The 14,321-nt window shown below is 47.1% G+C and overlaps 2 protein-coding genes across 2 annotated transcripts; both read right to left on the reverse strand.

Annotated features, from left to right (window-relative positions):
- Nucleotides 1-146: 146 nt before the first annotated feature.
- UFC1 (ubiquitin-fold modifier conjugating enzyme 1) lies at nt 147-3,023 on the reverse strand. Its single transcript, XM_069728847.1, has 6 exons — nt 2,814-3,023; nt 1,198-1,265; nt 1,053-1,116; nt 905-981; nt 653-743; nt 147-475 (listed from the first exon to the last, which is right to left on the reverse strand). Exons 1-6 carry the CDS (start codon nt 2,934-2,936, stop codon nt 404-406), a joined length of 495 nt encoding a protein of 164 aa, XP_069584948.1. The 5' UTR covers nt 2,937-3,023; the 3' UTR covers nt 147-403.
- A 2,916-nt stretch (nt 3,024-5,939) lies between these two features.
- APOA2 (apolipoprotein A2) lies at nt 5,940-7,552 on the reverse strand. Its single transcript, XM_069745599.1, has 4 exons — nt 7,476-7,552; nt 7,106-7,176; nt 6,549-6,684; nt 5,940-6,156 (listed from the first exon to the last, which is right to left on the reverse strand). The coding sequence occupies exons 2-4, from the start codon at nt 7,155-7,157 to the stop codon at nt 6,051-6,053; spliced, it is 294 nt and encodes a 97-aa protein (XP_069601700.1). The 5' UTR covers nt 7,158-7,176; nt 7,476-7,552; the 3' UTR covers nt 5,940-6,050.
- Between the last annotated feature and the right edge of the window lie 6,769 nt (nt 7,553-14,321).

The following is a 14,321-nucleotide window of genomic DNA, read 5'->3' on the forward strand; positions in this document are numbered from 1 at the left end:
CAGTGTCAGCTGCACCCCTGTATTCATATATTATAGGCTGGAGGTCCTGCACCCCATATCACAGCCATGCACCCACACACCCCAGCCTCGGAGCACACAGCAGGCGCAGCCTCCATCCATTCTAACAGTTCCAACAAGAAATAAAATTGAGGTACATTGCTGCCATTTATTATAATGGAGAAATAATGAAGCTGGAAACCGACCTCACAGTGTGAACAGTTCATGGAGAGACGGAGAAGGGGAGAGGATGTGACCGAGGCTGGGTGGGCAGACAAATGGGGCTTAGCTATCACCGGCGGGGGCAATAAAGGCTCTGTGGTCACTGATGAGCAGAGCGAGGTGACGACGCATGGTCACCGGTGAACACAGCCATCATCCTTCCGTTTTTATGCCATGGTAGAAATCAATCGTCTTTGTGTCGGACGAGTCCTTTACTGATGAGATCGGGAATCTCCACCGCCAGCCACGGCCCGAGCTAGGAGACGGAAAAGAAGAACGACAGCGACATGATTTCAACTTTTATTTTACAAAGAAGGTCCCTGAAAATAACAAGTGAACACTTGTGGCCATTCCCGTGCTCTGGCGACATGATGGCACGGCAGGCGCCAAACAGCGGTGAGCACTCACCCGCTGGCAGGACTAATGTACTCACCCCCAGGGCGATGAGATGCGCCAGCCCAAATTTCGGGACGTTCCGCGCCCACAGCGGCTTGAAGTGCTCCGTCAGACAGATCTTACCTCCTCTGCATGAAAAAAAAACAAAAGAGCGGTCTGTGAGACATAGCCGGGGGGGTCACCGTTTGGCCCCTACTTACACAGTGTGGGTCGTGGCCCCTGGGTCCGGGCCTTTGCCCCTTGGCTCTTCTGCACCCGTCCCCGTATGGCGATGCCTTCTCTTTCGTACCTGTACATTTTTGCTGTCTTCCCGTCTAGTTCTGGAATGGCGATTTCTGGGGCTGTGACGGGGTACGTGACCGGGATCTGTGGGGAGAGGACACCTCATTATTGTGCCACGTCCCTCCTAATAATGTCAAAGTTCTAAGAAAACTCACATCGAACTCCACGTCAAACTCGTACTTGAGCAGCTCATGAATGTACCAGCACTTCCCGAACCACCTGAAAGAGACAGCCGCCATTACCTTGTGCACCGCGAGGGCAGGCAGCCGGGGGCGATGCGGGGATTTCCCCCAATCTTACCGAGTGCCTTCCTTATTGGACTCCAGGCGCAACCAGTCATTGTCGGCCTTCTTATTATTCTCCACGTACTGAGGGGACAAGAAGAAATGAGACGTTCAGAGAAGGACAGCACTGGGCACAGTACTCAGTGGGGTTTCGGGAGGCACACCTCAGAGCGCGGGGGCGGGTTTCGGGAGGCACACCTCAGAGCGCGGGGGAGGGTTTCGGGAGGCACACCTCAGAGCGCGGGGGAGGGTTTCGGGAGGCACACCTCAGAGCGCGGGGGAGGGTTTCGGGAGGCACACCTCAGAGCGCGGGGGAGGGTTTCGGGGAGGCACACCTCAGAGCGCGGGGGAGGGTTTCGGGGAGGCACACCTCAGAGCGCGGGGGAGGGTTTCGGGAGGCAAACCTCAGAGCGCGGGGGAGGGGCGGGATGCAGACCTCATAGCACGGGGGAGGGGCGGGAGGCAGACCTCATAGCACGGGGGAGGGGCAGGAGGCAGAGCGCAGGGAGGGGTGGGAGGCAGACCTCAGAGCGCGGGGAGGGGCAGGAGGCAGAGCGCGGGTAGTGTCGGGAGGCAGAGCGCGGGTAGGGGTGGGAGGCAGACCTCAGAGCGCGGGGTAGAGGCAGACCTCAGAGCGCGGGGGAGGGGCGGGAGGCACACCTCAGAGCGCAGGGGAGGGGCGGGATGCACACCTCAGCGCGGTGAGGGGCGGGAGGCAGAGCGCGGGTAGGGGCGGGAGGCTGACCTCAGAGCGCGGGGGGAGGGGCGGGAAGCCGGCCTCAAAGCGCAGCGGGAGGCAGACCCCAGAGCGCGGGGAGGGGCAAGAGGCAGACCTCAGAGCGCGGGGATGGGCGGGAGGCAGACCTCAGAGCGCAGGGGGAGGGGCGGGAGGCAGACCTCAGAGCGCAGGGAGGGGCAAGAGGCAGACCTCAGAGCGCGGGGAGGGGCAAGAGGCAGACCTCAGAGCGCGGGGAGGGGCAAGAGGCAGACCTCAGAGCGCGGGGAGGGGCAAGAGGCAGACCTCAGAGCACAGGGGGAGGGGCAAGAGGCAGACCTCAGAGCGCGGGGAGGGGTGGGAGGCAGACTTCAGAGCGCAGGGGGAGGGGCGGGAGGCAGACCCCAGAGCGTGGGGAGGGGCAAGAGGCAGACCTCAGAGCGCAGGGGGAGGGGCGGGAGGCAGACCCCAGAGCGTGGGGAGGGGCAAGAGGCAGAGCGCAGGGGGAGGGGCGGGAGGCAGACCTCAGAGCGCAGGGGGAGGGGCGGGAGGCAGACCTCAGAGCGCAGGGGGAGGGGCGGGAGGCAGACCTCAGAGCGCAGGGGGAGGGGCGGGAGGCAGACCTCAGAGCGCAGGGGGAGGGGAGGAGCTAATTTTAGGGGGCAGCAGGGGGGGGAATATGGTGGGTACATAGCTCAATGTAGGAAGTGGTGTGGGGGTACACAGTCACTGGAGGTCAGTATGGTATGGAGGCTCAGCAGGTGGAGATATGGGGGTAGGTGGACAGTAAGGGGAGCAGAGTGAAGCTGCAGGACATATAAAGCTGCAGCTGTCATGGTGACAGCTGATTAGACATCCGGAACCTTTTTGCTGTACCATACGTTCCCGGGGGCGCTTTACCACCTGACACCACCCACCTTAATTAGCGCCTGATATTCCTCCTTCAGCCGCTGCACCCACAGCTCCTTATCCCGGGGACTGGCATGTGTCTTCAGCAGAGGGATCTCTGACACGACCCGGCGAGTCGCCTCATCCACCATGTTGGAAAAGGAAAGGGAATTCCGTAAGCGGACGCCTGCGTCATGCCAGAATTTAGCTCAGCCGGCCATCTCCGTCTCTGGCAGGGCGCGATGTGCATCCCATGCGCTCCCCCTGGTGGTAGAGATACGACTCTGCAGCCTTATGGCTATACTAAAGGAGAGACAACACAACAAAGGATTCTAGGAAGGCTGCATTTAGTTTTTTCGCATTTTTGTTTTTTCTTCACTTTTTCATTGCATTTTTTGAGGCTGTGCAGCGACAAAAAAAGACAAATCTAGAATTCCATTTTCCTTTTTTTACCTCACGGGTTCAATAATTTTATACTTTGATGAATTGGACTTTTCTGGATACAGTCGTACGGAATATGGGGGCGAATCAAAGTTTTATTTATTTATTTTCAAAATAACTGCTATCGTCTGGCCATCCTGCACACTGCAATATATAGCGATATGGACGCTGCACATGATGACGGCATCCTTAGGCTGTGTTTCCACGGTCAGTAAATGCTGCAGGTTGGACACTGCGTACATCCACAGCGTCCAGATGTTACAGCATAGTGGATGGGATTTCAGAGACGCCCGAGGCAGCGCTGCTTAAACGGACATGCGCCGCATCTTTCCAGACCACAGCATGTCTATTTTGCAGCGATGCTCTGTCTCCGCAGCATAAATTTCCCATTCACTTATCATTACATGCGGTAAAACCGCATCATCTTTATAGTCACATGCGTAGTAAGTGCGGAAACGCAGCTTACTACGCCTGTCTACTAATTTAAATAATGTCGTACCTGGTTTCAGCCGGAAGTACGCCCTACACTGCACTTCTCGCGATGAGATCAGCTGACTGAGAGAACTGCAGTGCAGGTGACTGCCGGAGACCGAGTTATCTCCGTTGGTCATCTACAAGCTCTGCTGTGCCTCGATGTCCGGCTGGATGGTGGCATAATGCCACTGTTCATCCAAAGGCATCCAGATGTAGCAGAGCTGGGCTCATCGTGAGACACTCGTTAATTGGACTACGTTGGACAGGGAGTATTATATGTTGGTTTATTATTTTATTTTTGTCGCAGGAGATTGAAGGCGTCAGGGATTAGGCGATGCAGTAAGTATGGTTAATCAAGATTATTAAAGGATTTTATTCTGGCTGTGTCTTTATTTACCATATAACTATAGGATTAGTAATGGATAGGGTTCTTATAGACGGCTCTCCATTACTATTCCGTGGGCTTGATGTCACCGGACAATACAAAGGTGACATCAACCCTACAAATATTACCCCACTTGCCACCGCTACAGGGCAAGTGGGAAAAGCCAAGTAAAGTGCCAAAATTGGCGCATCTTTGGATGCGCCAACTGTGGGGCGGCTGTGGGCTGTTATTTTTTGGCTGGTGAGGGCCATAATCCATGGGCCTCGCCAGCCTGAGAATACCAGGCTGCAAGTGTCTGTTTTTTCCTTGGCTGGTTAACAAAAATAGGAGGACCCCATGCTTTTTTTTTGTAGGGGATCCCACTATTTTTGCTAACCATCCAAGGTGAGCAGACTGCTGCGGCCTGGTGTTATTATCAGGCTGGTAAGGTTCATGGATACTGGATCCCTACCAGCCTGAAATATCAGTCCCAGTATTCTGCTTTACTCTGGCTGGTTAACAAATATAGGGGGCACGCACGCTATTTAAAAAAAAAAAAAATTTATTAAAAAGCAGGGGACCTCTCTTTGCTTTCCTCCGCTTCCTGTGTCGTGTGCTTCCAGCTGTGTCACAAGATTCACCGTTATGTAAATTAGTACAGGAGTAGTAAGCTGCGTTCCCGCACTTAATATGCATGTGATTAGGAAGATAATGCGGTTTTATTGCATCTAATGAAAGTGGATGGGTAATTTACGCAGCGGAGACGGAGCGTCTCCGCTACATAAATAGACATGCTGCGGTCTGGAAAGACGCGCCGCATGTCTGTCTCTATTTCTTGAAATCCCATCCACTAAGCTGTAACAGCTGAATGCTGTGGGTTGGACGCTGCAGATGTACAACCTGCAGCATTTACTGACCGTGGAAACATACCTCAACATATCTGCAAACAGGAAATCACTTTTTTCCCTTCCCAGAAGCCAACTTTTAATTAGCTTTATTTCAAGTGACCAAAAAAACGCATGAATTGAAAAAAACTCATCAAAAACGCATGTAAAAAAACGCATTAAAAAACGCAAGTGACCTGCCAGTGACCTCAGATGCAGATTTGGTGCAGATTTTACCTGTTTTAAATCATGAGCAAATACCGTGGAAACATACCCTTACTGCTAGCAGACACAACAGGACTTGGTGACATTGCCGGGAACCAATGACCATCAGTTTAGCAACTTTCACGTAGTAAAGCATATATACTATCTTGTTTGCCATAGCGACCAATCACAGCGCAGATTTCATCCTTCAAGCCCAGAATACGAAATGAAAGCTGTGTTGTGATTGGTCAAAACAGGTATTCCTTCATAGGACAGTGCTCAATGAGCCAGAAGAATTAAGCCCCTCCCCTTCTTGTTAGTCATGTGACCTCATCATGCTCTGCTGATAGGCGGGAAGACTCACAGGGGGCAGGACATTGCTAAAACACTCCTCTCTGCCCCTGACTGGCACTGATGGTGAGTTAATAAATATGATGAACAGCGATTTGCGAGTGTGAGGCGAGAGACTCGTGAGAGTTCCTCACATCACCGGCCTAACCAGTAAAGAAGCGTTGTCATGGGGGCAGCATTTTTATTTAAAGGGCCAGTGCCCCTAAATTGGCGGCAGTTATGTCAGTGCTGGAGCCTTATAGGCTGATGTTAGTCACTTATGGAGGTGTTTATAACATGTAAGGACAATACCCGGCACATGTAGACTCTAGGTGTTGTGTTCCTTTAAGAGTGATTCAGACCAGAAAAATCGACTCAGCTTTGGATAATTTCTCCTATAAGGGATTTTTTAATTATTATTTTGTGAACGACTCATAAATAAGGTGCTGATACCGGGGTGGGAACAGACAAAAGCTTTAATTAATTACAACAGACACAGCCACATAGTATCAAAAGATGAGACAAGAGGAAGGGGGCTGCGGGGACAGCAAGCGAAGGGAGGGGGGCACTCAGGAAGCCGCCAATTTCTTCCCAGCGTCGATGAGCTTGGCGAAAATCTTCTCAAACTCCTCCTTGAGTGGGTCTGCCTGGGATTTGGTTTGCTCATACAATTGCCTGGGAGGAAACAAGGAGAAGATGACATGGCCATCACTGGAGCATTACCCTCAATTAGTGATGAGCGACTATATTCGTTGTTCGGGTTTTCCCGAGCACGCTCGGGTGACCTCCGAGTATTTGTTAGTGCTCGGAGATTTAGTTTTCATCGCCTCAGCTGAACGATTTACAGCTATTAGCCAGGCTAAGTACATGTGGGGTTGCCTGGTTGCTAGGGAATCCCCACATGTAATCAAGCAGGCTAGTAGCTGTAAATCATTCAGCTGAGGCGATGAAAACTAAATCTCCGAGCACTAACAAATACTCGGAGACCACCCAAGCATGCTCCCGAGCAACGAGTATATTCGCTCATCACTACCCTCAATGCATAGCCCCGATAAAACTTTACGTACCCGGCCTGAGCCTGGAGCTCTCCGGTCTGGACCTTCTGAGCCACTTCTTGAACGCTGGATTTGATGGTTTCCAACCAGGACTGAAGAAGATCGCTGACCTGCTGGGCACTGGTGACTTCTCTCTTTACTACGCCAGCTGCAAAACACAGTGGAAAACATTACATATAACAGGCTACGATTTTCGTAACTGCCAGTAGATGATGCTGTGTAAGAAAAAAATAATACTTAAAGTGACATTTTTAACTTTTAAAAAAAAAATTACATATGAGGGGCTGCAACATTACATATGAGGGGCTGCAATTCCAATAGGTGCTAGCCGATGGCACTGTGTAAATCTACATTATTAATGCTATGACAAAATGGCGGTGCCCATATCAGTAAATTTTTATCCTTAAAGTTGGGTTTCCTTCTCCAAAATTATTTTTTTTTATCACATGTAGGTGGTCAAGACGAAAGTCGTTGCATATACTACAGATAGGCGTGATTATTATCACTCCCCCAAAAAATGGTTAAAGCAAATGAGGAGGGTGAAGTCAGCGCCTAACTAATCATCTTACCCTCTAGGCTGCCGATGGCGAGGATGAGCACGGCCAAGGCCAAGACTTTCATGACTGCGGTTTCTTTGCTCCTGCAATATCACATATAATATCAGTGTTATAAGAGAACGCAGCATTAAATATATATATGTATATATATATATTTTTTTTTTTTTGTTTGTTTTTAAGTGGATAGTTATTTAATATTTATTAAAAGTGGTGTCCCTTTAATTGTAAGATCTTTTCTTATCAATTGCTTCACATAAATACCTAAAAAAGTACCCTGAAGGAATAAAAGAAAACTATAATAAGTAAATAAATAAAAAAATAAAATTATTATTATTTAAAAAATGTGTTCTCAGAATCAGTCCTTGGTCTGAGGGGAACATACCTGTGTGATCTGAAGGTAATCCTTGTTCTGGAGAATGATGCTCGGCTCCTTCTCCTGCCCCCTTATATACAGGGGGTGACACCATGTGGCCCCTCTTTGCCGTCGTCCCATTGGTCGGCGCTTGCTGACTACTTTATTGCCTTCCAAAGGTCTGTGTCCGTGCAGAGTTGGCTCCTTTTATCTCTGTATGGTTTTGCTGACTTTTTGTTGTCTTATGTCCATGTCAGGACTCAAAGGAAAAAAAAAATATTTCCGGATTTTTTTTCATTTAATATGAACCAATAATGATAATTTTAAATATAAATGTGGAAATATTTCTTTTATGATTACGTTTTTCTACTTCGATGTGACATTTTTATGGAATTTACCCAAGTGAAGGCCAATGCTGCCAGTGACTAAAGCAAAGGGAAAACTTCCATGGTGTAGGCCTCATGATGTCCATAGCAACCAATCATTGCAAAGCTCTCATTTTCCCAGAGATAACTCGGAAATGAAAGCTGAGCTATGATTGGTTGCTATGGGTAACAAGGCCTGTGCAGTTACACTAGAATTATGAGCCTAAGGGCTCATACTCACCTGCGAGAAACTCGGATGAGTCTCACACGTCAATGCCCTGCACTGCACTCAGATCCGAGCGTGCGGCCACATAGGAATACATGCAGCCGCACGCTCCGCTCCTGAGTGCCGGGTATTGACGTGCGAGACTCATCCGAGTTTCTCGCAGGTGAGTATGAGCCCTAATGGAGACTCAATCATGTTAGGCTGGCCTGGCCATCCGCACCTCTCGCCATTTTCTAATCTAACACCTGAGGGCAATGGATGCGTTGATGTGAGAGTTTATCTGCTGTGCTATTAGACGGATTTGTCAGTCTGCCCTTTGCTTCATATTATCTAGGAAGGGATAGCGGCGATAAAACCTTACGCCCATGCGTTCTGTGGCCGTACACATGCACAGGGGACATGCAAAAACACTCCTCAGGTCAAGATGCTGATATAACCTGGGTATCTGTATGTAATGATATACAGTGGCTTGAAAAAGTAATAATTTTACACATATTTTTCACATTACACCCACAAATAAATGTAAATTTATATTATCAGAATTTTATGTGATACTAACACAAAGTAGCAAGTATTTGTGAAGTGTAAACAAAATGATACAGGGTTTTTGACATGTTATAAAAACATTCCCATCAACTCTGACCAGCTTCCCTGTCCCTGCTAAAGAAAAGACTCCCCACAGGATGATGCTGCCTCCACTATGTGTGACAGTGGGGATGTTGTTTTCAGGGTGATGTGAAGTGTTACTTTTCCACCACACATAGCATTCTGCATTTAGCCCAAAAGGGTATAGTTTGGTCTTTACACATTCACACATAGCATCCAATTTACATCCGATTGCAATGCGATTTTAACATGCGCATTTACATAGGGCAATTCTCTGTCATTTACACAGTATTTCCTTTTCAAAGGAAATATTCGTTAAAGTCGGCAGTTCATGTGTAGAGTAAAGTGTTGTGAATTCTGTTGTCAGGCTCCCTCCTGTGGTCATGAATGGTACTTTGGCTGGTTCTGTCCATGGACTTTCCCTGGTGCCTGTGGGTGTTTCTGAGTTTCCTTCCACAGGTGTCGAGGCTAATTCGTTAGTGGGCTGCTCTATTTAACTCCACTTAGATCTTTTCCCCATGCCAGCTGTCAATGTTGTACTATGGCTCTAGTTCGCTCCTGGATCGTTCTGAGTTCCTGTTGCTCCAGCAGAAGCTAAGTTCCTCTGTGCTATTTTGCTTGTTTGCTATTTTTTCTGTCCAGCTTGCTTTTGTCAATATTGCCTTGCTTGCTGGAAGCTCTGGGACGCAGAGGGGCGCCTCCCGCACCGTGAGTCGGTGCGGAAGGTATTTTTCCCTGCACTCTCTGCGTGGTTTTTTGTAGGTTTTTGTGCTGACCGCAAAGTAACCTTTTCTATCCTCGTTCTGTTTAATAAGTCGGGCCTCACTTTGCTAAATCTATTTCATCTCTGTGTTTGTATTTTCATCTTTACTCACAGTCATTATATGTGGGGGGCTGCCTTTTCCTTTGGGGAATTTCTCTGAGGCAAGGTAGGCTTTATTTTTCTATCTTCAGGGCTAGCTAGTTTCTTAGGCTGTGCCGAGTTGCATAGGGAGCGTTAGGCGCAATCCACGGCTATTTCTAGTGTGTTTTGATAGGTTTAGGGATTGCGGTCAGCAGAGTTCCCACGTCCCAGAGCTCGTCCTTATTATCAGTAACAATCAGGTCCATTATTTGTCCAAACCACCGGATCATAACAGTAAAGTAAAATCACAGAGTGACGGAATAGAATAGATAGAATAGATATATACACATAGAATACACAGATATATAGATGAAAGTGATTATATATATATACAGTACAGACCAAAAGTTTGGACACACCTTCTCATTTAAAGATTTTTCTGTATGTTCATGACTATGAAAATTATAAATTCAAACTGAAGGCATCAAAACTATGAATTAACACATGTGGAATTATATACTTAACAAAAAAGTGTGAAACAACGGAAAATATGTCTTATATTCTAGGTTCCCCAAAGTAGCCACCTTTTGATTTGATGACTGCTTTGCACACTCTTGGCATTCTCTTGATGAGCTTCAAGAGGTAGTCACCGGAAATGGTTTTCACTTCACAGGTGTGCCTTGTCAGGTTTAAGAAGTGGGATTTTTTGCCTTATAAATGGGGTTGGGACCATCAGTTGTGTTGAGCAGAAGTCTGTTGGATACACAGCTGATAGTCCTACTGAATAGACTGTTAGAATTTGTATTATGGCAAGAAAAAAGCAGCTAAGTAAAGAAAAACGAGTGGCCATCATTACTTTAAGAAATGAAGGTCAGTCAGTCCGAAAAATTGGGAAAACTTTGAAAGCATCCCCAAGTGCAGTTGCAAAAACCATCAAGCGCTACAAAGAAACTGGCTCACATGAGAACCGCCCCAGGAAAGGAAGACCAAGAGTCACCTCTGCTTCTGAGGATAAGTTTATCCAAGTCACCAGCCTCAGAAATCACAGGTTAACAGCAGCTCAGATTAGAGACCAGGTCAATGCCACACAGAGTTCTAGCAGCAGACACATCTCTACAACAACTGTTAAGAGAAGACTTTGTGCAGCAGGCCTTCATGGTAAAATAGCTGCCAGGAAACCACTGCTAAGGACAGGCAACAAGCAGAAGAGACTTGTTTAGGCTAAAGAACACAAGGAATGGACATTAGACCAGTGGAAATCTGTGCTTTGGTCTGATGAGTCCAAATTTGAGATGTTTGGTTCCAACCACCGTGCCTTTGTGCGACGCAGAAAAGGTGAACGGATGGACTCTACATGCCTGGTTCCCACCGTGAAGCATGGAGGAGGTGTGATGGTGTGGGGGTGCTTTCCTGGTGACACTGTTGGGGATTTATTCAAAATTGAAGTCATTCTGAACCAGCATGGCTACCACAGCATTTTGCAGCGGTATGCTATTCCATCCGGTTTGCGTTTAGTTGGACCATCATTTATTTTTCAACAGGACAATGACCCCAAACACACTTCCAGACTGTGTAAGGGCTATTTGACCAAGAAGGAGAGTGATGGAGTGCTATGCCAGTTGACCTGGCCTCCACAGTCACCAGACCTGAACCCAATCGAGATCTTTTGGGGTGAGCTGAACCGCAGAGTGAAGGTAAAAGGGCCAACAAGTGCTAAGCATCTCTGGGAACTCCTTCAAGACTGTTGGAAAACCATTTCTGGTGACTACCTCTTGAAGCTCATCAAGAGAATGCCAAGAGTGTGCAAAGCAGTCATCAAATCAAAAGGTGGCTACTTTGAAGAACCTAGAATATAAGACATATTTTCCGTTGTTTCACACTTTTTTGTTAAGTATATAATTCCACATGTGTTAATTCATAGTTTTGATACCATTGATTTTACTATGTTGTGTACCATGGGGGAAAAAATCCAAGTGTGGTGAAATTGCAAAAAAAAGTGCAATCCCGCACTTGTTTTTTGTTTGGCTTTTTTACTAGGTTCACTAAATGCTAAAAATGACTTGCCATTATGATTCTCCAGGTCATTATGAGTTCATATTTCAAAAAACCTGATCTGCACATCCAAACATAGACACAGTGTGAACAGGTGCTGAACCCAGAGTCGCCAACTCGTATATATTTAAGTAAATAGGGCAGCACACTGCAGCGCCAAAACATGCAAACTTGAAAACACAAAATTTGAACTGCATTACTGCACTGAAAATATGAAAAATGAGAGCTTTTAGCGCATAAAAATGGCCAATTTTATGTGTACCTCGTAGCCACGATAAGGCATCTCTCTTATACGAGGCCCTACGCTTGACCTACCTCTCTGAGAATAAAAGTCTCAATCTGAATGGGTACATGTGAAACCTCTCCTTGGACTCAAATTCTCTCTCACTGTGGAGGGGTATTGGACCTATTATAATTAAAACACCTGAAGCTAGGAGGCGGGGAGTGCACGACCAGAAGGCTAGAGAATACATTTCAAAAAACCTGATCTGCACATCCAAACATAGACACAGTGTGAACAGGTGCTGAACCCAGAGTCGCCAACTCGTATATATTTAAGTAAATAGGGCAGCACACTGCAGCGCCAAAACATGCAAACTTGAAAACACAAGAGAGGTAGGTCAAGCGTAGGGCCTCGTATAAGAGAGATGCCTTATCGTGGCTACGAGTAATGCAGTTCAAATTTTGTGTTTTCAAGTTTGCATGTTTTGGCGCTGCAGTGTGCTGCCCTATTTACTTAAATATATACGAGTTGGCGACTCTGGGTTCAGCACCTGTTCACACTGTGTCTATGTTTGGATGTGCAGATCAGGTTTTTTGAAATGTATTCTCTAGCCTTCTGGTCGTGCACTCCCCGCCTCCTAGCTTCAGGTGTTTTAATTATAATAGGTCCAATACCCCTCCACAGTGAGAGAGAATTTGAGTCCAAGGAGAGGTTTCACATGTACCCATTCAGATGGAGACTTTATTCTCAGAGAGGTAGGTCAAGCGTAGGGCCTCGTATAAGAGAGATGCCTTATCGTGGCTACGAGGTACACATAAAATTGGCCATTTTTATGCGCTAAAAGCTCTCATTTTTCATATTTTCAGTGCAGTAATGCAGTTCAAATTTTGTGTTTTCAAGTTTGCATGTTTTGGCGCTGCAGTGTGCTGCCCTATTTACTTAATTATGAGTTCATAGACACCAAATATGTCTAGGTTATTTTTTATCTAAGTGGTGAAAAAAAAATCCAAACTTTGTTTAAAAAAAGAAAAAAAATTGTGCCATATTCCTATACTCATAGCATCTCCATTTTTTGTGATCTAGGGTTGGATTAGGGCTTAATTTTTGTGTGCCAAGCTGATGTTTTTAATTATACCATTTTCGTGCAGATACAAACTTTTGATCGCCCGTTATTGCATTTTAATGCAATGTCGCGGCAACGAAAAAAACATAATTCTGGCATTTTGACTTTTTTTCTCACTAAAAATCAGGTTAATCCTTTCATTTTATTGATAGATCAGGCGATTCTGAACGCGACGATACCAAATATGTGTATGTTTTTTGTTTTTTTTTATATATATATTAAAGAACAGTTATAGAATGGGGGACATATACCAGGGGCCCAGGACAAGAGACATATACCAGAATGGGCAATATGTATACCATGATGGGGCCAGGATGAGGGGCAAATATACCAGGATGGAGGGAGGGTGCACTTAAACAACACAATTTAACTCCAAGTCAATCACACTTCTGTGAAATCAACCTCTCCAGTTATGAAGCAACACTAATTGTGAATCAATTTCTCCTGCTGTTGTGCAAATGTAACAGACAACAGGTAGAAATGATAGGCAACCAACAAGACAACCCCTAAAAAGGAGTGGTTCTGCACTATGACCCACAGAAGTTGCTCAGGTAGTGCAGCTCATCCAGGATGGCACATCAATGTGAGGTGTGACAAGAAGGGTAGCTATGTCTGTCAGCACAGTGTCCAGAGCATGGAGCAGATACCAAGAGACATGCCAGTATAACGGGAGATGTGGAGGGGGCCGTAGGAGGGCAACAACCCAGCAGCGGGACAGCTATCTCCTCCTTTGTGCAAGGAGAAACAGGAGGAGCACTGCCAGAGCCCTCCAAAATAACCTCCAGCAGGCCACTAACATCCAAGTGTCTGCACAAACTGTCAGAAACAGACTCCATGAGAGTGGTATAAGGGCCTGAAGTGGTGGTGGGCCCCAGTACAAATCTTGCATTGGGGCTCATCAGACTATAGTTACACTGCTGACACCACACACGCCTTAGACTAAGTTCACTTTAGTGTACCGGGGCTTTGCGGAGGGCTGCGTATGCCCTCCGCTAAGCCCCACCTACTTCCGCATATTTCTGCATGGGTTCTGCTTACCTATCTTTAACAATGGGTACGCAGGACATGCGGATGTATGCGGATGCGTTGTTTTGACGTGCCCGCTGACCGCACAGAAACGCAACAAGTTGCGTTTTGTGTGGACAGTGGGCGCGTCAAAACGACACATCCGCATACATCCATAGGTACGCAGGACGCATGCAGAAGTATGCGGAAGTAGGCAGGGCTTAGCGGAGGGCGTACGCAGCCTTTCGCAAAGCCCCGGAATGCTAATGTGAAACCGGCCTTACATAAACACAATGACACTGTTTTTGCTGGAGGAGCTGAGATGTTATGCTATATGAGCTGCAGCTTCCTCAGCTTCTCCTCCTCACTGTAGCACTGTCCCAGCAGTGTCCCAGGGGACTGGGGACAAGAGCAGGAGGAGGCTGACAGGAC

Source organism: Ranitomeya imitator, chromosome 1 (assembly GCF_032444005.1).
Source record: "Ranitomeya imitator isolate aRanImi1 chromosome 1, aRanImi1.pri, whole genome shotgun sequence".
NCBI classification, from domain to species: domain Eukaryota; kingdom Metazoa; phylum Chordata; class Amphibia; order Anura; family Dendrobatidae; genus Ranitomeya; species Ranitomeya imitator.

Coding starts and splice junctions, on each gene's coding strand:
- UFC1 (XM_069728847.1), bottom strand. CDS start 2,936: ATGGTGGATGAGGCGACTCGCCGGGTCGTGTCAGAGATCCCTCTGCTG. Junction 744..904: donor AAGACAGCAAAAATGTACAG/GTACGAAAGAGA, acceptor TTTTTCATGCAG/AGGAGGTAAGATCTGTCTGA. Junction 476..652: donor CGCATCTCATCGCCCTGGGG/GTGAGTACATTA, acceptor TCCGTCTCCTAG/CTCGGGCCGTGGCTGGCGGT.
- APOA2 (XM_069745599.1), bottom strand. CDS start 7,157: ATGAAAGTCTTGGCCTTGGCCGTGCTCATCCTCGCCATCGGCAGCCTA. Junction 6,685..7,105: donor CGCCATCGGCAGCCTAGAGG/GTAAGATGATTA, acceptor TGTGTTTTGCAG/CTGGCGTAGTAAAGAGAGAA. Junction 6,157..6,548: donor GAGCTCCAGGCTCAGGCCGG/GTACGTAAAGTT, acceptor GTTTCCTCCCAG/GCAATTGTATGAGCAAACCA.